Here is a 27951-nt window from a genome sequence, read left to right on the forward strand (position 1 = left end):
GCCGGAACAGAAGGGAGAAATGTGAGTTGCTGCTGGAGCAGGGAGAAAGATGGGGGATGTGAGTGGGTGGGTGAGGACTGAGAGAGAGAGAGAGAGAGAGAGCGAGAGAGAGAGATGGGTGGACACTTGAAGATATTGAGAGTTGTTTTTTTGGAGGGTGGGCAAGTTCATCAGCTCAGGCGGAAAATGGGGGAAGGCTGTGTCTCTGTGAGAGGAGCCACGGATAGAAGGCCCTGTGCTCATGTTGGGCTGTGTGTTATTAATCCTCCAGGAGGGAGCTTCTGAAACAGGAGCCTGGCAGCACTGGCTACCGTAAAATAAACTGCACAATGCAGCAAGGTGTTCCTCTATACAGAGATGCAGAGGCTTCTGTACTTCATGGGGGCTTCATCTCCAATTGTGTTAAGTGCAGTGTATGTCTGGATTTTTTCTGGTTACAGAGCAGATAGCTAAACATGCTTTTTAATCTATGTTAAACTGAGGTGAATGGGTGAAGATACCATAACGTCAGTGGAAGAAGAGCTGAGAGTTTTCCTGATGTCCTGGAGCCAAAATTGCTCCTATAACCAACACCATCAAAAGCAAATCAATAGGTCATTCACCTGGTATGTTGTTTGTGGGATGCTTATGTACAAATTGGTTGTCTACAAAACAAAGGCGTCTGCATGTTAAAGTAATTAATTGACCATGAAGTACTTTGGATTGCTCTGAAATATATAAGGTGCTATATTAATGCAAATCCTTTCTACTTTCTAAGCAAGTAACTTTTGTGGCAGATTGTTTTACTCATGGCTGTGTTGGACTTACAGTGTTTAACCTGATTCTCAGCCTGTAATGCAGGAAGGTTCTAGCTCTGATCCTCAACCTGTGCTGAATTAGCTAATTACTACCCAATGATTCCTGCTGAAAAACCATGCATGCATGGACACTGTCAGGAAAGGGTTGGGCTGTGCTGTGCTGCCCAACAGTCAAATAGCAGATGCCACTGAGGTTTGCACATAAAAGAATGGCTACTTGGGAGGAGAAAACAGACAAGTCTTTGCAGGCTACGTTACTGAATAAGTAGTTGCCAACTTTTCTGGCACAGAAAAGTCATGAGGACTTGAAACGTCAACTTTGCTCTTCTCCGCCGAAGCTGCCAGACCTGCTGAGTTTTTCCAGGTATTTCTGTTTTTGTTTCTGGCACAGAGTTGGATTGCAGAGAGACTGAGCAAGGTCCACACTCTGGGCATTCAGCGACAGAAGCCGAAGCTTACAATAACTGAGTTCTTGCATTCCCACTCGGACAAGCTGCCGAAGCAAGTGTAGGCAGAAGGGTTGGAATGTTGCTGCAGAAGCAAGTCTGTGAGAGCTGGCACAGCCCTGTGCACAGTTCCCGGGGGTCTGCAAGGCATGCTGGGATCAAACGATTAAACTCAAACAGTAGCTCCGATCATTTCATAAGAATATTGCTCATGCTGTATACCCAGCGTAAGGCTCAATTGAAATACATACTTGACATTTGACTGTGGACGTTTCAGACACTGAGCTCTCTGTTTCACCCACAGGCGAGCTTGGTATTTCCCCGCAGACACTCCTATTCTCTGTCATGGGCAGCATGCGGGCCTGTTTGTAAACAAACCCTTGTACACACTGGGCAATTCATGGATGAAGGAAGGATGCCACGCACACACAATTTAAACTAGGCCCCCCTCGCAGGGTTTTGAAATGAACATGGGAATCCATTAAAATGCACCATTGCAACTGACTGCACAAGGTGAGATTTTCTAGACCAGTCCCCCTGGTTTGTTACATTTGAGGAACATGGCCTCAACAATCCAAAACTGAATGACAAAAAGACAGACTTTCTAGTGCCTTTCACAACTTAAGAGTGTTCCAAAGTAGTTCACAGCAATGAATTGTCATGATATAGGAAACACAGCAGCCAATTTGCACACAGCAAGCTCCCCCAAACAGCACTGAGATAATAGCCAGACCAGTTGTTTTAGTGATGTTGATTGAGAGATAAGCATTGGCCAGGACACATGGGAGAACACAGGTTTCTTTCTTCAAAATAATGCCACAGCATTTTTTTTTACATTCACCTGAGGGGGCAGATAGTGCCTTGGTTTAATGTTTCCTCTTAAAGCCGGCATCTCCAACAATGCAGCACTCCCTCAGTACTGCACTTGAGTGTCAGCCTAGAATTTGTGCTCAAGTCTCTGGACTGGGTCTTGAACCCACAAGCTTCTGTCTCAGAAATGAGAGAGCTATCACTGAACCATGGCTGACACATGAACAGGGGCAGTAAGATTAAGATGGTGGACACGGATGATTGGGAGCTTGCTAACTTGGCCACAATTGTTTTAATGGCAAAATAAATGTAATTGCCCAATTCCTGTTGGCTATTTATGTATGTATATATAGTCAAACCAGAATATGAGGAGGAGGAAGTTGGGAAGAATCAAATGAGTCTGATGAATTGGATAGTTGGGATACGAATAGAGTACCAATGGTTTCTCTAACAAGGACTGATTTATCCCTTGACCTTCAATTGAAATTTCCATTCCATCAGGCATTTCTGTTTGACTCTGGCTCAGATCTGAACTGGTTTCAATTGTGTTGGAGTAACTATTGGTACTCTACTCATATCCCAACTATCCAACTGATCAGACTGATTTGATTCTTCCCAACTACTATTTACGGTTGTTGAACAGCACCAGGTCGATGATGGGTCGGTTGAGACCCATATGATCCAAAGCACAAGGATGTGCAATGGAAATTCGCAGGGCATCGTAGTTCAAGTAGCTTTGGATGGAGCTCCGGTAAACATGGAGGTCAACACGGGTGCAGTCAGCATGATTCCTGAATCATTATACCATCAAAAGTTTAGTCAGCATCAGCTGGAGAAATCACACACAGAATCAAGAAGTTATGGAAGAGAGAAAATCCCCATAATGGGAAGTTTGCCAATTCCAGTCACATATAAGGAGCAATGTACAAAATTGCCCATCATTGTAGTGAAGGGTGGAAAACCAGCCTTGTTAGGAAGAAACTGGTTAACAGCACTTAAGTTCAATTGGAACGAGGTTTTTCACGTAGGAATGAAATTAACAACACAAGACGAGGTGATTGCCAAGTACCCTTAGGTGTTTAGTGAAACCAGCAAACTGATTTAAGGATATAAGGCCAATGTACAAATCCAGAGGAATGCAAGACCAGTTTATTGCAGATCTTGTCTAGTACCCTATGTGCTAAAAGAGAAAGTAGAGCAAGAACTGAGAAGACTTGAGACTGAGAACATTGGCCCAGATCTTCCATTCTCCAGAGGGTCAAACTCCAAAAGATGCACTGGGGACCTACTTAGAAATCCTCACGCAGGGGCTACATGGCCCGTGAAGTTTCAACTTCTATTGGGCAATTACCATTCGTCTGGAACCCTCAAACTCCAATTTAAAGTCGGAAGCTTCAGATAGTTCCAACTCAGCAGAATAGTTACCCAGTAAAAGTTAGGATTAAAGCCAGTTACTATATTACTGAAACCACCCCCTCCTGATCTGACTACCCCTCCTGATATCCCATAACCACCCAAAAACCCCAACCCACTGACTACCCCCACCACTGACCACCCGGACAGACTCCTGACCACCCTCTAGCCTCCCCCATCCTGCTGATGCAATGTCTAGATCTCCAACCCCGTCAGAGGTAGAGCCCAACAGGGAAGATGTATTTTTCTTTTCACACATACATGAGTTGCAAGTTACAACAGATGGCATGGATAGAACAACTCTTAAGGACCATGTATTGACAAGGGTACACGACCATATCGCAAACGGGTGGCCAACACAGATACTGGGTTTAGAAATCAGGCCATTTTTTATGTGTAAGAATGTGTTCTTTGTCGACAAAGGTTGTTATGTGGGAAGCCAGGTTTGTAACTCCTGAAAGGTAGAGAATACAGTTGCTATGTGATCTTCATGACCTACACTTAGGGATGAGTTTAACGAAGAGTCTAGCAAGAAGCCATCTATGGTGGTTAAGGTTAGATGAGGCTGTAAAGGACACAGTGAAACAGTGTAGACCATGTTTAGCTGTAGAAAAGCCACCACTGGTACTTCTTCAACTGTGGAAATGGCTAGCTAAAGTGTGACACAACGAAGTAAAACACACTAGGAGTTCCACCGTATCAACCTGCTTCAAATGGAGCAGCAGAGCACACAGTACAGATTGTTTAGTTAAACAAATGCTAGATACAAATTGGAAGAAATGTCAGTTCAGAAATGAATCACAAACTGGCAATTTTTTTGTTTATTTATTGTAACACACTTCACACTACTACTGGAAGAACACCAGCTGAATGGCTTCTTACAAGACAGCTGAGAACAAGGTTTTCATTGCTGAAGCCACATTTAGCATAGTCAGAAGAAGAAAAACAATCCAGGGAGAAAGAGTCATGAGAGGGGTAGAAAGAGAGAGAAAGAAGTCTGAAGTTGAACCAGAGGTTACAGTAAAGAACATAATCATAAGTGGTTGAAGTGGTTACCAGGAAGAGTTGTAAAAATATGTGGTCCTTACACATATTTGGTCGAGATGTTTGATGGTGGAAAGGTTAGGTTTGTACATGTAGATCATGTTTTACCTTCAGAGGTTCGTGAAGAAGAGGAGAGTCGGGAAGAATCAAATTAATGTGCTGAAATACATAGTTGGGATAAGTTGCATCTACCAGTAGTTACTCCAGCACAAGTTGTGCCTGAATCAGGTCAGATCCGAATCAGAGTTAGGCAGAAATGTCTGATGAAGTGGAAATTTCAACTGAAGGTCAGGAGCAAAGTCAGTCCTTGGTGGAGAAAACATCTCTTCGGACTTGGGGCCCTGATGGGTCAAGGTCTTTCCCCAAGTTCTGGAAGTTTGAGTCAAGAAAGGAGGTATCCTCTTAGGAAATAGGAGGCTAGTTGTTAATTTGGATTTGTAAATAAATGAAAAACAAGAAATGTATGGAATTTGAACTTTTCTGTGACTTTTTCATTAAGGCGTAAAGAGTGTAATAACACCCTCTCGTGGTCATTTGTGTACGTATGTATATATAGTCAAACCAGAATAAACTAGTTTTTTCAGTTGGATATTTTGAGCTCCATGTGCTGTGCACTGTTTCCATTATGTTCTGCAAAGATATCACAGCCACGCAGTTACTTGACAGACATTTCTCAAAACTGGACTACTCTGTTCCAGAATCAGGAGGGTGGTCACCAAAGACCCTCTTTGCCATCAAACCCCGCTAAATCAGTACACTATTCTCCTTCCCTGCCATTTGCTGCCAAATTGAAAATTGGGGCATTGTTCTTGATCCAAAATTGACCATTCCCCTCTGTGCTTTGCTCATGATTCAAGCTGACAGCAAACCACAAAAACCACCACTAACAACTGTCATGAGGGTGCCCTACAGTTCCTTTGGTTACTGTTTGTTGTCCTTTGCTCCTTTGCAGAAACTCTGGGGTGGCTGTATATCATAGAAATTGCTGAATTCTTTTAAACTGCAAGTCAGTGAATTTCCTGCATTCAATATTTTCTATTCCCCAAAGATTGTGTTTTTACCACCTGTTATTAGTAATTTCCTGTGAATAATTGGCTGATTTGGTGGGGCGCATGTTTACCCTGATTTTGTTACAATCAGGCAAGTTGATGCATTGCATCCCTGGCCGTTTAGCTCTTCCAGGTGCTAGCCAGTGAGGATCAGCTGGCAATTTGTTGCAGTCAAACCCTCATCTGACATCCATACCTATACAGGAAGGAAGAAGGCATTGTTGAAGGCCATTAACACGATAAAACAGCTGGCATGCAGAGACATGACTGAACTGAATAAGCAGCTAAACTGACACACAGGAGTACAAGAAGAGTGAGAGAACTGTCTGCGCATTTCAACGACAGTTCCACAGTGCATTTGTACAAGTAGTCTGCTCAGCTTGTTTTTCCCTTGCTTTAGGCACTCTGGAGTACTTGCACAAAGACAGAATTGGACACCGTTTGCACCCTGGGGTCAAATTCTTTTGTGACAAACGCTTTCAATAACAGATCCACACAGGATTAAAAGCAGCCAGGCACAATGGGCTGCCATGGCAACACTGTGCCCTGCACTTTACTCTTTCCCACTTTACTATAGTCCCACCCTTTTTCTTTTGCCCTGGCACTTTCTCAATTGCACCTATCTTGATTGGCAACAGAACCCAGGTGTTGCAAAGAATGACCGAGGAACTGGTTGCCTTGGTGACTGTACTGATTAGGAACTTCCTGCCAGCTAAAGGAGGCAAAAATGTGCAGCCTGGAGGAGACACCGCCCCTGGAGCAGCAAGTTGTGTTGTTCATTGAGAACCGCACCCAGTACACAGCCTGTCCGGCTAACCATGTTAATCTGATTCATCAGAGTGTGCACTGTCACACTGCAAGAATCCAAGGCCGTAAGATATACACATACATTTAGCAGGGAGTGGCATGACAGGGGATGGTCCAAGAGCTGCACACTCAGCAAGTTGGAGAACAGTGCGAGACAAAGCAAGTCGCTTTCTCATCATCCCAGATAAAACACATTACACAATCACCTTCCCTTATTTGTGATTGGGAAACTATAATGTTGCTCACTGGTCTGTGCTGACTTAGCTGCGGTCAGATGAGAGGGCAATAGGTAACTACAAAGGACTACAGTCTCCATGGCATAGTGAGGGGAAGAACAAAAAGAAGCCAGAAGCCCCATTATTGGTGGCTATCCTGCACCCCCTACTGGATACCGACACTGATTCCCCGCCCACTGCTGGAGACCTACACCTTATTCTCTCCTTCCTGCGGACTGATTTCTATACAGAGACCAATGTTCTCTTTAAACTGTGAGGGTGTGTGGACATGCAGAAATCAGGAATGTGCTGCACAGGTGACAAATAGGCTGCATACAAGTAGTATTCCCTTTAAAATGCACCCAGGCAGGGCAATTCTAAAGAGACCACGCACAATGGAGAGAAATTAGATGGAGCATTGCAGGGGGCCCCTGCTGAAAACTGCACGGGTGCATACATCATGCATTAGGCTGGATTGCGATGCCCCACCTTGTGTATTAGCTTTCTCGGACTCACAATTGAGATTCAAACATGGTGAGTGGCCATTTGGCTGAATTACCAAAGGGCTGAGGCATCTAAACTGAAGTCAACCTACCTAATACCGTAATGAGAGAGGTTTCACATTGTAAGGTTAGTGCAGGACTGAATAGTGTTTTGATACTAACTAAGGTGCAGACAGAATTACAAAAGCCAGACTAGTTAAGTTGCAGTTGGGTCTATTAATCAGACAGTGAAGTAGTTGTGTAGAACAGAGGAGAGAGTCAGGATCAGGCCTTGTCTACACAACTGTGTGACTGCACAAATAAATCACAAGAAGGTTTGTTTTCACTGTTGCTAAATTGAGGCTGAAGCAGGCCCAGGGCAGCTGCGATCAATGCTAAGGTACAAAGGTACATAAACACACCCGGCCAAGGCAGACAACCTGCAACCTGCATTCAATTCACAGCAAGACAAAAAAATTATTCTAGAACTTTATGTAAACATTGTGATTGAAATCAGCGCGAGAGGAGAGGTGATTGGGAGATTGAAAATAAAAGGAGGGGAAGCTGAAGAGGAGCGGCCAGCGTGTGAGCGGCCCAGTGAGGGAGTGGAGCTTTGAGGCTTTGGCTCGAGAGGCTTCGGCGAGCAGAGGCTGAGGACGAGCTTGCTCCCAGTGAGGTAGGGCCGGGTAAGTTCCTTTAAGTAAATTAGGAGTAGGTAATGGAGGCAGCAGTTGGGGCAGTCAAGTGCTCCGAATGCAGCATGTGGGAAGTCTGGGACAGCACAATTGTCCCTGATGACTACACCTGCAAAAGATGCATCCAGCTGCAGCTCCTGAGAAGCCGAGTTAGGGAACTGGAGCTGGATGAACTTCAGATCATATGGGAGGCAGAGGCAGTAATAGACAGGAGTTTCAGGGAGACAGTCACCCCTAAAGGTCAGGAGGCAAGTAGCTGGGTGACTGTCAGGAGAGGGAAGGGGAATAGACAGAAAGAGCAGAGCACCCCTGTGGCCGTTCCCATCAACAATAGGTATACCGTTTTGGATACTGTTGGTGGGGACGACCTACCAGGGACAAGTGGTAGTGGTCGCGTCTCTGGCACTGAGACTGGACCCTCAGCTCAGAAAGGAAGGAGGGTAAAGAGGAGAGCAGTAGTGATAGGGGATTCGATATTTAGGGGGACAGATAAGAGGTTCTGTGGGAGAGATCGAGAATCCCAGATGGTCTGTTGCCTCCCTGGTGCCAGGGTCCGCGATATCTTGGATCGAGTTCTCAGTATTCTCAGGAGGGAGGGTGAGCAGACAGATGTCGTGGTCCATGTAGGGACCAATGACATGGATAGGAAGGAGGAGGAGGTCCTGCAAAGAGAGTTTAGGGAGTTAGGTGCAAAGTTGAAGGGCAGGACCTCCAGGGTTGCGATCTCAGGAGTGCTACCCGTGCCACGTGCTAGTGAGGCTAGAAATAGGAAGATAATGCAGCTAAATACGTGGCTAAGGAGATGGTGCAAGAGGGAGGGCTTCATGTTTCTGGACAATTGGGCTCTGTTCCAGGGAAGGTGGGACCTGTTCCGACGGGACGGTTTGCACCTCAACTGAAGGGGGACTAACATCCTTGCGGGTAGGCTTGTTGGTGCTGCTCCGGGGGGTTTAAACTAGATTTGCAGGGGGAGGGGAACCAGAGTGTTAGAGCAGATAGTGAGGTGGAGGAGGATAAGGTCAAGCGAGGAATGCATGTATAGACAGAAATCAAAGGTTTGTACGTGATAGAAATGTTCTCAGGTGCATCTATTTCAATGCAAGGAGTATTGTCGGAAAGGAAGATGAGCTGAGGGCGTGGATTGGCATGTGGGATTACGACATTATTGCTATTAGTGAGACTTGGTTGCAGGAGGGGTAGGACTGGCAGCTCAATGTTCCGGGGTTCTGTTGTTTCAGACGTGATAGAGGGGGAGGGATGAAAGGGGGAGGAGTGGCATTACTAGTCAGGGAAAATATCACAGCTGTGCGTAGACAGGACAGCACGGAGGGCTCGTCTACAGAGGCCATATGGGTGGAGCTGAGGAACGGGAAAGGTGTGACCACACTAATAGGGTTGTATTATAGACCGCCCAATAGTCAAAGAGAATTGAAGGAGCAAATCTGTAGAGAGATAGCAGACCGATGTAAGAAACAGAAAGTTGTAATAGTAGGAGATTTTAACTTTCCACATATTGACTGGGACTCCCATACTGTAAAAGGGCTGGATGGATTGGAGTTTGTCAAATGTGTTCAGGAAAGTTTTCTAAATCAATATATAGAGGTACCAACGAGAGAGGATGCAATACTTGATCTCCTATTAGGGAACCAGACAGGTCAGGTGACAGAAGTATGTGTAGGCGAACATTTTGGGTCCAGTGACCACAATGTTATTAGTTTTAAGTTAATTATGGATAAGGATAGGTCTGGTCCTCGAGTTGAGATTCTAAATTGGAGTAAGGCCAATTTTGTGGAAATGAGAAAGGATCTAGGAAGAGTGGATTGGGATAAGTTGTTCTCTGGCAAGGATGTGTTCAGTAAGTGGAAGGCATTCAAAGGCGAAATTTTGAGAGTGCAGAGTTTGCATGTTCCTGTCAGGATTAAAGGCAAAGTTAACAGGCATAGTTAGTTTTCAAGGGATATTGGAGATCTGGTTAAGAAGAAGAGAGAGGTGTATAGCAGGTATAGGCAACAAGGAGCAAATGAGGTACTTGTAGAGTATAGAAAATGTAAGAAAATTCTAAAGAAGGAAATCAGGAAGGCAAAAAGAAGACATGAGGTTGCTTTGGAAGATAATGTGAAGGTAAACCTGAAGGGTTTCTACAAGTATATTAAGAGTAAAAGGATAGTAAGGGACACAATTGGTCCCCTTGAAGATCAGAGTGGTCGTCTATGTGGAGCCTCATGAGATGGGGGAGATCTTAAACAGTTTCTTTGCATCAGTATTTACTCAGGAAACTGGCATAGTGTATAAGGAAGGAAGGGAAACAAGCAGTAGTGTCATGGAACATATAGAGATTAAAGAGGAGGAGGTGCTTGCTGCTTTACAGCGAATAAAGGTAGATAAATCCCCTGGGCCTGACATGATATTCCCTCGGACCTTGAGGGAGACTAGTGTAGAAATTGCAGGGGCCCTGGCAGAAATATTTAAAATGTCCTTAGCCACAGGTGAGGTGCCAGAAGATTGGAGGGTAGCTCATGTTGTTCTGTTGTTTAAAAAAAGGCTCCAAAAGTAAACCAGGTAATTACAGGCCAGTGAATCTGATGTCAGTAGTAGGTAAGTTATTGGAAGGTGTTCTGAGAGATCGGATATATAATTATTTGGACAGCCAAGGACTGATTAAGGATAGTCAGCATGGCTTTGTGCGTGGTAGGTCGTGTTTAATGAACCTAGTAGAGTTTTTCAAGGAGGTTACCAAGAAAGTAGATGAAGGAAAGGTTGTGGATGTTGTCTACATAGACTTTAGTAAGGCCTTTGACAAGGTCCCACATGGGAGGTTAGTTCAGAAGGTTCAGACACTTGGTATCCATGGAGAGGTTGTAAACTGGATTTGAAATTGGCTGTGTGGGAGAAGACAGAGTGGTAGTGGATGATTCCTTCTCAGATTGGAGGCCTGTGACTAGTGGTGTGCCTCAGGGATCTGTGCTGGGACCATTGTTGTTTGTTGTCTATATCAATGATTTGGATGATAATGTGGTAAATTGGATCAGCAAGTTTGCTGATGATACTAAGTTTGGAGGCGTTGTGGACAGCGAGGAAGGCTTTCGAAGCTTGCAGAGGGATCTGGACCAACTGGAAATATGGGCCAGAAAATGGCAGATGGAATTTAATGCAGAAAAGTGTGAGGTGTTGCATTTTGGAAGGACAAACCAAGGTAGGACATACACAGTAAATGGTAGGGCACTGAAGAGTGCGGAGGAACAAAGGGATCTGGGAGTTCAGATACATAATTCCCTGAAAGTGGCGTCGCAGGTAGACAGGGTTGTAAAGAAAGCTTTTGGCATACTGGCCTTCATAAATCAAAGTATTGAGTATAGGAGTTGGGATGTTATGGTGAGGTTGTATAAGACATTGGTGAGGCCAACTTTGGAGTATTGTGTGCAGTTCTGGTCACCTAACTACAGGAAGGATATCAGTAAGATTGAAAGAGTGCAGAGAAGATTTACTAGGATGTTGCCGGGTCTTCAGGAGTTGAATTACAGGGAAAGATTAAACAGGTTAGGACTTTATTCCTTGGAGCGTAGAAGAATGAGGGGAGATTTGATAGAAGTTTACAAAATTATGAGGGTAAATGCGAGTAGGCTCTTTCCACTTAGATTAGGAGAGATAAACACGAGAGGACATGGCTTTAGGGTGAAAGGGGAAAGGTTTAGGGGGAACATTAGGGGGAACTTCTTCACTCAGAGAGTGGTGGGAGTGTGGAATGAGCTGCCATCTGACGTGGTAAATGCGGGTTCACTCTTAAGTTTTAAGAATAAATTGGTTAGATACATGGATGGGAGAGGTCTGGAGGGTTATGGACTGGGTGCAGGTCAATGGGACTAGCGGAATAATATTTCGGCACAGACTAGAAGGGCCGAATGGCCTGTTTTTCTGTGCTGTAGCATTCTATGGTTCTATTGTGTTGCAGATCATCAGCCCCTGTCATAACAGAGCAGGAATAACTTCCAAGACAGAATGTATCACCATACTACAAACAACTCCATTATCAACTATCAATATGTTGTGTCACCCCTTCAATTTGTCAACCTACCCCTTAATTTGTTCTCTTGGTGGTGCTGATTGTCTGGGACATGGTCCCTCAAGCACTAGCTTGGTCCTATCCTTGATTATCGTTTAAGGATGCACATCTCTAGCAGGGGTCACTTGACAGAAATCAGGAGCAAGAAGGCTGGTAGCTTTCCCTGTTGCTATCCTGATAACACTGAGGACATCTGCCAACTGATCCAAGACTGAAGTGGGGAATATCCTGAACCCATTCAGTAATTTCCCTGACCCTGACTTCAGTCATGTAGTAAGTATCAGCCCTTTTCTACTCTTTAATAGATACCATATGTATGCCCAAGGTTTGCTTTGAATCAACACAGTTTTGAACTTATATAATAGCCTTTCACGTGGAGCTTTGTCAAATGACTTCCTGAGTTCCACCCTAAACAGACAATATTGCTCTGACGTTTAATAAAAAGCATAACCACTCTTACCTTAGGCCATTCTGGGGTGATAACAGGAGGTGCTTCTCCACACAAAAGGTAGTGGAAATATGGAGCTCTCTGCCCCAAAAGGTTGTTGAGGTTAAGTCAATTTCAAAACTGAAATTATTAGAATTTTCCTAGCAAGGATATTAAGGTTACGGAGTTCAGGTACAGATCAGCTCGATTTAATAGAATGCTGGAGGGGGCTGAATGGCCTACTTCTGTTGCTATGTACACTGTCACTACCAATGAATCCCAATTTGTTCTTGCTACTCAGCAGGTGGAGCTTGACTGGTTTGTAATTAAAATAAACTGTTGGCAATATCACAATCCTAGCAGTTTCTGCATCTCCTAATTTCTGTCACTCCAAAGTGGGAACTCGATGGCTAAAAGCAACATGTAGGCAGCACTTTCCAAACCGGTGACTTTTACTATCTAGAACAAGAGCAGCAGGCGCATGGGAACACTACTACCTGCAAGCTCCCCTTCAAGTCACACATTATCCTGAGTTGGAATTATAACGCTGTTCCTCCACTGTCACTGGGTCAAAAACCCAGAACTTTCCCAACAGTGCTGCAGATGTATTTACATCGCATGGGCTGCAGGGGGTCAAGGAGGTGACTCACCATTACCTTCTGAAGGAGGGTTAGCGATTGTAATAAATATTGGCTTTATCTGCGACACCAACGTCCAATGAACAAATTAAAAAAGAAACGTGTTATCAAATATTCTATGTCCAAAAAACCCTGCATCTAGGTGTCAGTAACTCTCTCACCTTTGAGTCAGAAAGTTGAGTTTTCAAGTCCCACTCTGGAGATTTCAGCAGATAACCCAGGCTGACAGTAATCAGGGAGTGCTGCACTGTTGGATATGCCGTCTTTTGGATGAAATGTGAAGCTGATGCCCTGCCTGTCCTCTCAAAAGGAAGTAAAACATCAGAAGGCACTGTTCTGAAAAACAGCAGGGGAGTTTATCCTGGTGTCCTGGCCAACAGTTATCCTTCAACTATCCCTGATATGATCCCAGATAATCTGGTCATTTATTACATTGTTGTTTGTGAGTCCATTCTGTGTGAAAATTAGCTGCCACATTTCCAACATTACAGCAGAGGCCATACTTTAAAAGTCCTTCATTGGCTGTGTAAAGAACCTATTTTTATTTTTCTTGGGCTGTGGCTTTAAAAACTACTATGGCTGCAGTGGAAAGACATGTTCACTGGAACAGGATGAGTAATATCTGTTGCTACCCTGGAACAGAGTGTGCCATAAAAGAACAGGATGGCGCTGGAAAGGAGTCCTGGACTAAGGGGAACTGTCTGACGAAAGCATTTTAATTGGCTCCTGACCAGGTGACCAGGGTTTTGTGTGGTAACAGTGCAGCTCATAGTATGCAAAGAGGGAAGACCTAAAACCTCTCTCTCCTGTGTTTGTAAGATTCCAGTAATTCTGCCTTAGTAGCTAGCTGGCTATTCCTCACATCTCTATAACCTGCTTTCTCTGAAAACCACTGACATGAGGAAAAGGGGAAAAACCACCAGTAGAGACATAAAAAAAAAGTTTTTCAACCAGTGAACCACAGACTAAAAGTGTTGGGAGACCACCTCGTGTTATCAACAACAAACTGCAAGAAATTTGGAAGACATCAATCAAAATCAACCCATCAAATCCGGTACTCCAAATTGGTGCTATTGAACTGTTTTATCTCACCCTTAAGATCCATGTTGTGTGTGTCGTGTGTGTGGGTGTGTGTGTGTGTGTATGCGTGTGCGCGCGCTTATGTATGTTTAGGGGTTTAAGAAGGGGTAGAGTTAGAAGTTAGCGGTTCATATTTCTTTCTTTTGCCACTAGCTAAAGACAATTTGTTCAATAAGCAGTTATTCATTTATTAAGTTTACAAACCTGGTGCTCGTATTCTGTTAACCTAAATTAAACAGTTCGGTAGAATTGGTGCAATCTAGTGGTTTGGTCAAACTTATCACATTTGTCGTGGCTCAGGGAACAGTGGGGCTTGTTATTATAGTGCACTATCTTCAGTGAGTTGTGACAGCTGTGAAACCCTCTGGGTAGTTGTGAAAGGCGCTGTATAAATGCAACTTTTTCCTCCTTTTCTCAGCTCTGGGGCTTTAAACACAGCCCCCCTTTCAGGGTTTGTCTCAAATTTGTTCTGTCAGCAATAATTCCGATTACAATGCCTATTGTAAATTCTAATGGCATGAGAGTTATACATCATCAATTCACAGCCTGAAGACAACACTCTGCCTGAACAAGCCTCACCAGTCTGCTGCAGCATCTCATAATGATTCTGTGGTGAAATTGGTATGTGGTAGAAACACAGCAATCACAGACACTCCATCAGACCATTGATCTGTTAGCACATTCTCAGAACAACACAGCATTCACTGGCATAGTTACTGCAAGGTTAACAACATGTATGCAACCAGAATAATACACATGGCTAAACATTGATACCACTCTCAACTTCGCTATCAAAACAGGCTTAAGTGTCACCTTGGCTCAGTTGGTACCACTCTCATGTCTGACTCAGAAGGTTGAGGGCTCAAAACCCACTCCAAGGCTTCCACATAATCTAAGCAGACATACTGCTGCAGTACTAAGGGAATGCTGCAAAGTAGGAGGTGCTTTTCAATGTCAAACAGAGGTCTTGACTGCCTGCTCATATGGAAATTAAAGATTTTGGAGCTCTTTTTAAGGAGTAGAGGAGTTCTCTCAGTGTCCTGCTCAATGCTACATCCTCAACCCATGCTATTAAAATAATTTAACTGGTCATTTCCCTCATTCCTGTTTGTGAGATCCATCTGTACACAAATTGGCTGTCTCATTTGCCGGTATAATCAGCGATTCAACTCATTGACTGTGAAACACTTTGTGGGATGTCCTGAGGATGTGAAGGGTGGTATATAATGTAGAAAATTGCCCGGGTATGTCTGGTCCACAAATAACAGGGCAAATCAAACCCAGCCAATTACTGCCCCATCAGTCTACTCTCGATCATCACCAAAGTGATGGAAGGGGTCATTGATAGTGCAGCACTCACTCAGCAATAACCTGCTCACTGATGCTCAGTTTGGGTTCCACCAGGGCCACTCAGCTCTTGACCTCATTACAGCCTTGTTCCAAACATGGACAAAAAAGCTGAACTCGAGAGGTGAGGTGAGAGTCTTTGACAACAAGACAGCATTTGACCTAGTGTGGCATCAAGAAGCCCTAGCAAAACTGGAGTCAATGGGAATCAGGGGAAAAACTCTCCACGGGTTGGAGTCAAACCTAGCATGAAGGAAGATAGTTGTGGTTGTTAAAGGTCAAACATCTCAGTCCTGAGACATCGCTGCAGGAGTTCCTCAGAGTAGTGCCCTAAGCCTAACCATTTTCAGCTGCTTCATCAACGACCTTCCCTCCATCACAAGATCAGAAGTGGGATGTTTGCGGATGATTGCACAATGTTCAGCACCATTCGCAAATCCTCAGATTATGAAACAGTCTGTGTCCATATACAGCAAGACCTGGACAATACCCAAGCTTTGGCAAGTAACATTCGTGCCACACAAGTGCCAGGTATTATGACACAGCCAATGGTAAAGGCTGAGTTGTTCAAATCCCAGAGAGAAATTTGAAACAGTGTCATAACCCATTTTTTGCAATTTGTTTTGAGATGCAGGCTTTGAATTCAGTAGTAATAAGACCAAGTCTCAAGAAGTCTTTTATAAAACTAAATTAAACATTTATTAAGATAAGAAAGATTGTAAGCACATGCATATGTATACAAAATTACTACTATAATAGCTACAAAAATCCCCTAATTAATCTGACTCTCAGTTTAGACCCCTGGTAAGGCAACAGTAAAACACACAGATTTAAACAGACCCCTGGCAAAGCACACCCTGGACAGTCACATTCAAAATGAGTTTCTGGTTCTTTGCAGACAGACTTGAGGCTTACAGGCTGGAGGCTTAAGATCTTAGAATCCCTCCTCCTTTTGCCAACAGCCTTCTCTTCCTTTATACATATATTCCTCTTTGAATGCAAATTCCTATTGTCACTATTTTTTTTACTTTAAATCTTCTAACAATAAAACCCTTTCATAATGCCCACTTTATTAGTAAGCTTTTAAAAAATAAACGCATTGTTTCTGAAATCTCACTTGGTTAGGTGTAAAATTTCACCTGCTCTTTGGAATGGTCTATTTAAAAATGCAAATTCCCCCCTTTATGCCTCACCTTCTATTTCCCTATGTTTATCTAATTACCATTTAAAACCTACTTCTTTTCTACACATCAAAGCCTCTAGACCAGCCTGCTTTAATCCAATTAAAACACACACACACATAGACATAGACACCACTAAACACTATTTAAAAATAATTTCCAATAACATTATAGACATTCTTATATCTTATTGACACAGGCAATGGTCATCTCTAATAACAGAGAATCTAACCATTTACCCTTGATATTCAATGGCATTAGCATCACTGAATCCTCCACTATCAACATTCTGGGGGGTTACCATTGACCAGAAACTGAACTGGACCAGCCATATAAATACGGTGATAAAAACAAAAAACTGCTGATGCTGGAAATCTAAAACAAAAACAGAATTACCTGGAAAAACTCAGCAGGTCTGGCAGCATCGGCAGAGAAGAAAAAAGTTGACGTTTCGAGTCCTCATGACCCTTCAACAGAACTGAGTAATATTTGGAGAGGGGTGAAATATAAGCTGGTTTAAGGTGGGGGTGGGGTGGGGGGGGAGAGAAGTAGTGGGGGGGGGGGGGTGTTGTAGGGACAAGCAAGCAGTGATAGGAGCAGATAATCAAAAGATGTCACAGACAAAAGAACAAAGAGGTGTTGAAGGTGGTGATATTATCTAAACGAATGTGCTAATTAAGAATGGATGGCAGGACACTCAAGGTACAGCTCTAGTGGGGGTGGGGTGGAAAGACTAACAGGGCATAAAAGGTAGAGATTTAAAAATAATGGAAATAGGTGGGAAAAGAAAAATCTATATAAATTATTGGAAAAAACAAAAGGAAGGGGGAAGAAACGGAAAGGGGGTGGGGATGGAGGAGGGAGTTCAAGATCTAAAATTGTTGAATTCAATATTCAGTCCGGAAGGCTGTAAAGTGTCGCTTGCCATTTTAACACTCCACCCTGCTCTCTTGCCCACATGTCTGTCCTTGGCTTGCTGCATTGCTCCAGTGAAGCCCAACGCAAACTGGAGGAACAGCACCTCATCTTCCGACTAGGCACTTTACAACCTTCCAGACTGAATATTGAATTCAACAACTTTAGATCTTGAACTCCCTCCTCCATCCCCACCCCCCTTCCGTTTCTTCCCCCTTCCTTTTGTTTTTTCCAATAATTTATATAGATTTTTCTTTTCCCACCTATTTCCATTATTTTTAAATCTTTACCTTTTATGCCCTGTTTGTCTTTCCACCCCACCCCCACTAGAGCTGTACCTTGTGTGTCCTGCCATCCATTCTTAATTAGCACATTCGTTTAGATAATATCACCACCTTCAGCACCTCTTTGTTCTTTTGTCTGTGACATCTTTTGATTATCTGCTCCTATCTCTGCTTGCTTGTCCCTACAACCACACCCCCCCCCCCACCACTTCTCTCCCCCCACCACCCCCACCTTAAACCAGCTTATATTTCACCCCTCTCCTAATATTACTCAGTTCTGTTGAAGGGTCATGAGAACTCGAAATGTCAACTTTTTTCTTCTCCGCCGATGCTGCCAGACCTGCTGAGTTTTTCCAGGTAATTCTGTTTTTGATATAAATATGGTGGCTACATGAGCAGGTCAGAGGCTGGGAATTCTGTGGCGAGCAATCACCTCCTGATTCCCCAGAGCCTGTTCACCATCTGCAAGGCACAAGTCATGGAATACTCTCCATTTGCCTGGATGAGTGCAGCTCCAATAACACTCAAGGACCTCAATACCATCCAGGACAAAGCAGCCCGCTTGATTGGCACCCCATCCACCACCTTAAACATTCACTCCCTCCAACACCAATGCACAGTGGCAGCAGTGTGTACCACCTACAAGGTACACTGTAGCAATTCACCAAGACTCCTTCACCAGCGCCTTCCAAACCCACAACCCCTACCGTCTGGAAGGACAAGGGCAGCAGATACACGGGAACACCACCACCTGCAAGTTCCCCACCAAGCCACACGCCATTTTGGCTTAGAACTATATCACCGTTCCTTCACACTTGCTGGGTCAAATTAGTATACTGTATTCATGATGTGGTCTCCTCCATATTGGGGAAACCAAGCGCAAACTTGGTATTTGCTTTGTGGAACACCTCTGGTCAGTCCTGTACTTTTAATTCTTCACCTTGCTCCCCACTCTGAGCCTTCTGTTCTTGGCCTGCTGCAGTGTTCCAATGAAGCTCAATGTAAGCTCGAGGAGCAGCACCTCACCTTTTGACTATGCACTCAGCCTTTTGGACTCAACATTGAGTTCAACAATTTTAGATCATAATCTCTGCATCCATTTGCTTCATTTATCTTCACTGTTTTTTCCTCTCTTGTTTCTCTAATTTCCTTTCTTTACTGTTGGACAGCAGCTATTCAGGATCTTGCCAACCACACCCTCTGGACACATCTCTTATATTTTCACTTGTCCCATTTCCAGTCCCTTTGACCTTGCACCATGAAACCTTTTATCATTTAATCTTGCCTACCCTCTACCCTGTCACAGACCTTCCCTTATGTTCTTCTTTCCATCCTCCCCCTTTCATTTTCTCAAAACCTAACACATTTCTAACTTTTCCCAGTTCAGATGAAGGGTCACAAGCTGGAAGCTTGTTTATCTCTCCATAGATGCTGCCTGACCAGCTGAGTATTTCCAACAATTTTCTTTCCCATCTTTAATTTAGATTTTCAGCATCCACAGTTTTTTGTTTTCATATTAGTTATCCCTGGTGTCCTGGCCAAAATTTATCCCCCAATCAACATAACAAAAACAGACTATATGATCATTGCCACATTGTTGTTTGTGCGAGCTTGCTGTGCCTTGCTATATCTGATGGGATGGTGTAGAGGGAGCTTTACTCTGTATCTAATGTTGTACCTGCCCTGGGAGTATTTGATGCTAATAGTGGTGCCTTCATTGCAAAATGTTCCAATACCAGCCTGGATGTGCTTTAACTTGAAGGGTACAAACATTCAAACACTTTTTAAGGCCCACAAGGGATGAGGGAATTAATAAAATAAAACCCACTGTTTTACACTATTTTGTAATATTCTGTTTTAGTAATTTGCTGACTTGTTTTAAGGAAGGAATGTAACCTCTGACTTGGTACAGCAATCCCTGCAACTTGAAAGACTGCAAAGATCAACAGCAACACACAGCCTGGAATAGAGAACAAAAGCTTCTCTGTACCTCTCATAGCGATCAGCACCAAACACTGCATAAAAATCAGGATCATTTACACCATAAGTATTATTACGTCCCCAGGGACTTTGTTCAAATACAACCTGTTCAGTTGTATTTGAATCAGCAACATGATCCTGTGTTTATATTTAAGTATTGGGACAGTTTAACATATCACTATTTACAGGTAAACCTCAGGTACAAATTGGTATAAACCCTAGCTCACAGGTATATCCTGACCCTCTCACTAACGCAGGTATAAATCCCAGCTGCTCACTATCACTGGTATGATCCTGCCCCACTCACTAACATAGGAATAAACCTTAGCTCCTCGTTAATGGGTATATATCCTAGCCCTTCACATAGGTACAAACCCAGCCTCCTCACTGACACAGGTATAAACCCAATCCAATTAGTTTAAGTATTAGTCCCAACTCCTCACTAACGCAGGTGCTCATACTAAAGGATCCTCTAGCAAAGAATGATCATAACATGTCGGAATTTCACATTCAGTTTGACAGTGAGAAATGTGGGTCCATAACTAGAGTCTTAAACTTAAATAAAGGCAATTACAAGGGTATGAAGACAGAGTTGGCTAAAGTGGACTGGGAAAATAGGTTAAAAGGTAAGATAGTGGAAATGCAGTGGCAGACATTTAAGGAGGTATTTCATAACTCTCAACAAAGATTTATTCCTTCGAGGAAGAAAGACTCGCCTGAAGAATGCACCATCCATGGCTAGCTAAGGAAGCTAAGGCTGGTATCAAATTGAAAGAAACAATGACACAAAGATTAGTGGTAGGGCAGAAGATTGGGCAGGTTTTAGAAACCAGTAAAGGATGGCCAAAAAAAAAAGGGAGATTTTGGAGTCTGAAAGAAAACTAGCAAAAAATATAAAAACAGACAGTAAAAGCTTCTACAAGTATGTAAAAAGGAAAAGAGTAGGTAAAGTGAGCCTTGGTCCCTTAGAGGCTGAAACTGGGGGATTAAAAATGGTAAAGAAGGAAACGGCAGAGGCTTTGAACAAGTATTCTGTATCTGTCTTCACAGTAGAAGACACAAAAAGCATCCCAAAAATATTTAAAAATCAAGAGGCAAAATGGAGGAAGTAACTTGGAACAATCACGATCATTGGAGAAAAAGAAGTGGAAATACTAATGGGACTAAAGGCTGACAAGTGCACTGGATCTGAAGGTCTTCTAAAGGTCTTAAAAGAAGTGGTTACAGAGATAGTGGATACATTGGTTCTAATCTTCCAAAATTCTCTAGATTCTGGAAAGGTACCAGTGGCTTGGAAAACTGCATATGTAACTCTCTGTTCAAGAAATGAGGGGGATAGAAAGCAGGAAATTATAGGCCTATTAGCCCAACATGTGTCATTGGGAAAATGCTAGAACTATTATTAAAGGGGTAATAGCAGGACATTTTATCAGGCAAGAGTCAAAATGATTTTGTGAAAGGAAATAGTGTTTGAAAAATTTATTAGAATTATTTGAGGATATAACAAGCAGGTTGGATAAAGTGGAAACAGTAGGCGTACTCTATTTCGATTTCCAAAAGGCGCTCGATAAGGTGCAACATAAAAGGTTATGACCCAAGGTAAGATCATATGGTATTGGGGGTGTTAAAAAGACAAGCCTTAAGGCTTTGTGCCTTAACACAAGGAGCATTCGCAATAAAGTGGATGAATTAACCATGCAAATAGATGTAAACAGGTATGATATAGTCGGGATTACGGAGACATGGCTGCAGGGTGACCAGGGATGGAAACTGAATATCCAGGGGTATTCAGTATTTAGGAAGGACAGACAAAAAGGAAAAGGCAGTGGAGTTGCATTGCTGGTTAAAGAGGAAATTAACACAATAGTGAGGAAAGGTATTAGCTCCGATGATGTGGAGTCTGTATGGGTAGAGCTGAGAAACACTAAGGGGCAAAAAACATTAGTGGGAGTTGTATATGGACCCCCAAACTGTAGTGGTGATGTTGGGAATGGCATTAAACAGGGAATTAGAGATGCATGCAATAAAGGAACATCTGTAATTATGGGTGACATTAATCTGCATATAGATTGGGCAAATCAAATTAGTAACAATACCGTACAGGAGGAATTCCTGGAGTGTATACGGGATGGTTTTCTAGACCAATATGTTGAGGAACCAACTGAGAACAGGCCATCCTAGACTGGGTATTGTGTAATAAGAAAGGAATAATTGGCAATCTAGTTGTGCGAGGCTCCTTGGGGATGAGCGACCATAATATGATAGAATTCTTCATCAAGATGGAGAGTGACGAAGTTGATTCTGAGACTAGGGTCCTGAATCTTAATAAAGGAAACTATGATGGTATGAGACGCAAGTTGGCTATGATGGATTGGGAAACGTTACTTAAAAGGATGACGGTGGATAGGCAATGACAAACGTTCAAAGAGCCCATGAGTGAACTGCAACGATTGTTTATTCCTGTCTGGCACAAAAGTAAAATAGGAAAGGTGGCTAAACCATGGCTTACATGGGAAATTAGAGATTAGGTCCAAGAGGCATACAAATTAGCCAGAAAAACCAACAGACCCAAGGGTTGGGAGCACTTTAGAATTCAGCAAAGGAGGACCATGGGATTAATTAAGATGGGGGAAATTAGAGTACGAGAGTAAGCTTGCGGGGAACATAAAAACTGACTGTAAAAGTTCTATAGGTATGTGAAGAGAAAAAGATTGGTGAAGACAAATGTAGGTCCCTTACAGTCAGAAACAGGGGAATTTATAATGGGGAACAAAGAAATGGCTGACCAACTAAATACATACTTTGGTTCTGTCTTCACAAAGGAGAACACTAATAACATACCAGAAATATTGGGGAACACGGGGTTTAGTGAGAGGGAGGAACTGAAAGAAATCAGTATTAGTAGGGAAATGGTGCTGGAGAAACTGATGGGATTGAAGGCTGATAAATCCCCAGGGCCTGATAATCTACATCCCAGAGTACTTAAGAAAGTGGCCCTAGAAATAGTGGACGCATTGGTGGTCATCTTCCAAGATTCTATAGACTCTGGAACATTTCCTACAGATTGAAGGGTAGCTAATGTAACCCCACTATTTAAAAAGGGAGGTAGAGAGAAAACAGGGAATTATAGACCAGTCAGCCTGATGTCGGTAGTGAGGAAAATTCTAGAGTCCATTATAAAAGATTTAATAGCTGAGCACGTGGAAAACAGTGGCAGAATCGGACAGAGTCAGCATGGATTTACGAAAAGGAAATCATGCTTGACAAATCTACTGGAATTTTTCGAGGATGTAACTAGTAAAGTTGATGAGGGGGAGCCAGTGGATATGGTTTATTTGGGCTTTCAGAAGGCTTTTGACCTAGTCCCACATAAGAGATTAGCGTGTAAAATTAAAGCGCACGGGATTGAGGGTAGTGTATTGAGATGGGTAGAAAACTGGTTGGCAGACAGGAAACAAAGAGTCGGAATAAACGGGTCTTTTTCCGAATGGCAGGTAGTGACTAGTGGGGTACCGCAGGCATCGGTGCTGGGACCCCAGCTACTCACAATATATATTAATGATTTAGATGAGGGAGCTAAATGTAATATCTCCAAATTTGCAGATGACACAAAGCTGGGTGGGAGAGTGAGCTGTGAGGAGGATGCAGAGATGCTTCAGTGTGATTTGGACAAGCTGAGTGAGTGGGCAAATGCATGGCAGATGCAATATAATATGGATAAATGTGAGGTTATCCACTTTGGTAGCAAAAACAGGAAGGCAGATTATTATCTGAATGGCTTTAAATTGAGAGAGGGGAATGTGCAACAAGACCTGGGTGTCCTCGTACACCAGTCGCTGAAGGTAAGCATGCAGGTGCAGCAGGCGGTAAAGAAGGCAAAAGGTATGTTGGCCTTCAAAGTGAGAGGATTCGAGTACAGGAGCAGTGATGTCTTGCTGCAATTATACAGGGCCTTGGTGAGACCACACTTGGAATATTGTGTGCCGTTTTGGTCTCCTAATCTGAGGAAGGGTGTTCTTGCAATAGAGCGAGCGCAGTGAAGGTTTACCAGACTGATTCCTGGGATGGCGGGACTGACATATGAGGAGAGATTGAGTCAGTTAGGATTATATTCACTGGAGTTCAGAAGAATGAGGGGGGGGATCTCATAGAAAATTATAAAATTCTAACAGAACTAGACAGGGTAGCTGCAGGAAGGATGTTCCCGATGGTGGGGGAGTCCAGAACCAGGGGTCACAGTCTGAGGATACGGGGTAGACCATTTAGGGCTGAGATGATGAGAAATTTCTTCACCCAGAGAGTGGTGAGCCTGTGGAATTCGCTACCACAGAAAGTAGTTGAGGCCAAAACATTGTATGTTTTCAAGAAGGATTTAGATATAACTCTTGGGGCGAAAGGGATCAAAGGATATGTGGAGAAAGCCGGAGCAGTCTATTAAGTTGGATGATCAGCCATGATCATAATGAATGGTGGAGCAGGCTCGAAGGGCCGAATGGCCTACTCCTGTTCCTATTTTCTATGTTTCTATGTAACACTGGTATAAACCTCATCCCTCACTAACACGGGTATCAACCTCGTCCCTCACCAACACGGGTATCAAGCTCGTCCCTCACCAACACGGGTATCAACCTCGTCCCTCACCAACACGGGTATCAAGCTCGTCCCTCACCAACACGGGTATCAAGCTCGTCCCTCACCAACACGGGTATCAAGCTCGTCCCTCACCAACACGGGTATCAAGCTCGTCCCTCACCAACACGGGTATCAACCTCGTCCCTCACCAACACGGGTATCAACCTCGTCCCTCACCAACACGGGTATCAACCTCGTCCCTCACCAACACGGGTATCAACCTCGTCCCTCACCAACACGGGTATCAACCTCGTCCCTCACCAACACGGGTATCAACCTCGTCCCTCACCAACACGGGTATCAACCTCGTCCCTCACCAACACGGGTATCAACCTCGTCCCTCACCAACACGGGTATCAACCTCGTCCCTCACCAACACGGGTATCAACCTCGTCCCTCACCAACACGGGTATAAACCTCGTCCCTCACCAACACGGGTATAAACCTCGTCCCTCACCAACACGGGTATAAACCTCGTCCCTCACCAACACGGGTATAAACCCCGTCCCTCACCAACACGGGTATAAACCCCGTCCCTCACCAACACGGGTATAAACCCCGTCCCTCACCAACACGGGTATAAACTCCGTCCCTCACCAACACGGGTATAAACCCCGTCCCTCACCAACACGGGTATAAACCCCGTCCCTCACCAACACGGGTATAAACCCCGTCCCTCACCAACACGGGTATAAACCCCGTCCCTCACCAACACGGGTATAAACCCCGTCCCTCACCAACACGGGTATAAACCCCGTCCCTCACCAACACGGGTATAAACCCCGTCCCTCACCAACACGGGTATAAACCCCGTCCCTCACCAACACGGGTATAAACCCCGTCCCTCACCAACACGGGTATAAACTCCGTCCCTCACTAACATGGGTATAAACCCCGTCCCTCAATAACACGGATATAAACCTCAACCCTCACTAACACAGGTATAAACCTCTTCCCTCATTAACACGGGTATAAACCTCTTCTCTCACTAACACGGGTATAAACCCCGTCCCTCACTAACACCCGTATAAACCCCGCTCCTCACGAACACGGGTATAAACCTCATCCCTTACTAACACGGTATAAACCTCTTCTCTCACTAACACGGGTATAAACCCCGTCCCTCACTAACACCCGTATAAACCCCGCTCCTCACTAACACCTATATAAACCCCGTCCCTCACTAACACCTGTATAAACCCCGTTCCTCACTAACACCTGTATAAACCCCATCCCTCACTAACACAGGTAAAATGCCAACCCCTCACTAGCCTACTCACCTGTACACCCAAATAGCCTCTGTGTTAAATAATTTTATTTCTGGCATCCTCCACTGTTTTGAAATTAAGACTTGTTACACAGTCTTCTAGCTTCATTTCATCAAAATTGAAGATGCCGTATTCCCCCTTAGAACAGTGAAGGCTCCAAAACTCAAAATTGGCCTCAGCTATTTATTATTTCCCGATTTACTCCAGCTGCATTCCTGTTTCTAACGTTCGTGTCCTGCATCCTAAGGCCTGGCTGTTCACCTGGGTCTCAATAACAACATCTCTCCATCCCCATTACTGTAATACATACCAACCAGTTCCTGAGGATTCTTCTTCTCCACATCGAGGATGTCCTAAAAAAAGAAAATAAAACTAAGTGTCTGAACCATCACACTTTACAACTCAAGAATGTTCTCTACATTTCACTGTTCATCACAAAAACAGAGAGTGACAACTGCTGCATCCCCAGAAATATATGAAGATGGTTGGCTATAAATGCTGCATCCAGTAACAATACATCAGGACAGGAGTTGGGGAGGAAAAGGAGGACTCAACGCATCCAGGACAAGTCTATCGACATTTAAATGCATGATTTATCTCGAGTCTGCTTGCAAGATCATGCATAAGATTGAGAGAGAGGGAGGGAGAAAGTGGGGTTTTGAAGACGAATAGATAAAGAGAGAGAGAGAAGGATGGAGAAGTAGAGAAAGAGATAAAAATGAACAGAGATAGCGAGAGAGATACAAAAACAAAGACAGCAGGAGGGAAGGAACAAGAGAAAGAGAGGTAGGAACAGGGGTCATTAGAAAGATTGACAGAATTATAGATGGTGATATACAAAGATCAAGGAAGTTGGGGGGGGGGTGGCAGTGAGGCAGAGAGAGAAAGAGGGAGGCAGAGGCAGAAAGGGCAAAGAGGGACAGAGGCGGGAGGGAGGGGCGCAGATAGGGAGCGGGGAGGTAGGGGAGGCAGAGGGAGGGAAGGGGAGATGGAGGAAGGGGGGACCAGAGAGAGGGAGGGGGGACAGGAGAGAGGGAGGGGGGACAGGAGAGAGGGAGGGGGGACAGGAGAGAGGGAGGGGGGACAGGAGAGAGGGAGGGGGGGCAGGAGAGAGGGAGGGGGGGCAGGAGAGAGGGAGGGGGGGCAGGAGAGAGGGAGGGGGGGCAGGAGAGAGGGAGGGGGGGCAGGAGAGAGGGAGGGGGGGCAGGAGAGAGGGAGGGGGGGCAGGAGAGAGGGAGGGGGGGCAGGAGAGAGGGAGGGGGGGCAGGAGAGAGGGAGGGGGGGCAGGAGAGAGGGAGGGGGGGCAGGAGAGAGGGAGGGGGGGCAGGAGAGAGGGAGGGGGGGCAGGAGAGAGGGAGGGGGGGCAGGAGAGAGGGAGGGGGGGCAGGAGAGAGGGAGGGGGGGCAGGAGAGAGGGAGGGGGGACAGGAGAGAGGGAGGGGGGACAGGAGAGAGGGAGGGGGGACAGGAGAGAGGGAGGGGGGACAGGAGAGAGGGAGGGGGGACAGGAGAGAGGGAGGGGGGACAGGAGAGAGGGAGGGGGGACAGGAGAGAGGGAGGGGGGACAGGAGAGAGGGAGGGGGGACAGGAGAGAGGGAGGGGGGACAGGAGAGAGGGAGGGGGGGCAGGAGAGAGGGAGGGGGGGCAGGAGAGAGGGAGGGGGGGCAGGAGAGAGGGAGGGGGGGCAGGAGAGAGGGAGGGGGGGCAGGAGAGAGGGAGGGGGGGCAGGAGAGAGGGAGGGGGGGGCAGGAGAGAGGGAGGGGGGGGCAGGAGAGAGGGAGGGGGGGCAGGAGAGAGGGAGGGGGGGCAGGAGAGAGGGAGGGGGGCAGGAGAGAGGGAGGGGGGGCAGGAGAGAGGGAGGGGGGGCAGGAGAGAGGGAGGGGGGGCAGGAGAGAGGGAGGGGGGGCAGGAGAGAGGGTGGGGGGGCAGGAGAGAGGGAGGGGGGGCAGGAGAGAGGGAGGGGGGACAGGAGAGAGGGAGGGGGAACAGGAGAGAGGGAGGGGGGACAGGAGAGAGGGAGGGGGGACAGGAGAGAGGGAGGGGGGACAGGAGAGAGGGAGGGGGGACAGGAGAGAGGGAGGGGGGACAGGAGAGAGGGAGGGGGGACAGGAGAGAGGGAGGGGGGACAGGAGAGAGGGAGGGGGGACAGGAGAGAGGGAGGGGGGACAGGAGAGAGGGAGGGGGGACAGGAGAGAGGGAGGGGGGACAGGAGAGAGGGAGGGGGGACAGGAGAGAGGGAGGGGGGACAGGAGAGAGGGAGGGGGGACAGGAGAGAGGGAGGGGGGACAGGAGAGAGGGAGGGGGGACAGGAGAGAGGGAGGGGGGGCAGGAGAGAGGGAGGGGGGGCAGGAGAGAGGGAGGGGGGGCAGGAGAGAGGGAGGG

At 45.3% G+C, this 27951-nt stretch overlaps 1 protein-coding gene across 1 annotated transcript in view; it reads right to left on the reverse strand.

Annotated features, from left to right (window-relative positions):
• sap30bp (SAP30 binding protein) overlaps positions 1–27951 on the reverse strand; it is a 92241-nt gene that overhangs the window by 21275 nt on the left and 43015 nt on the right. The window contains exon 4 of the mRNA XM_078570848.1: positions 25881–25923. Within this exon, the coding sequence (XP_078426974.1) occupies positions 25881–25923 (43 nt within the window). The remainder of the gene's footprint in view (positions 1–25880; positions 25924–27951) is intronic.

This window comes from Cetorhinus maximus, chromosome 24 (genome assembly GCF_964194155.1).
Source record: "Cetorhinus maximus chromosome 24, sCetMax3.hap1.1, whole genome shotgun sequence".
Taxonomy (NCBI): Eukaryota; Metazoa; Chordata; class Chondrichthyes; order Lamniformes; family Cetorhinidae; genus Cetorhinus; species Cetorhinus maximus.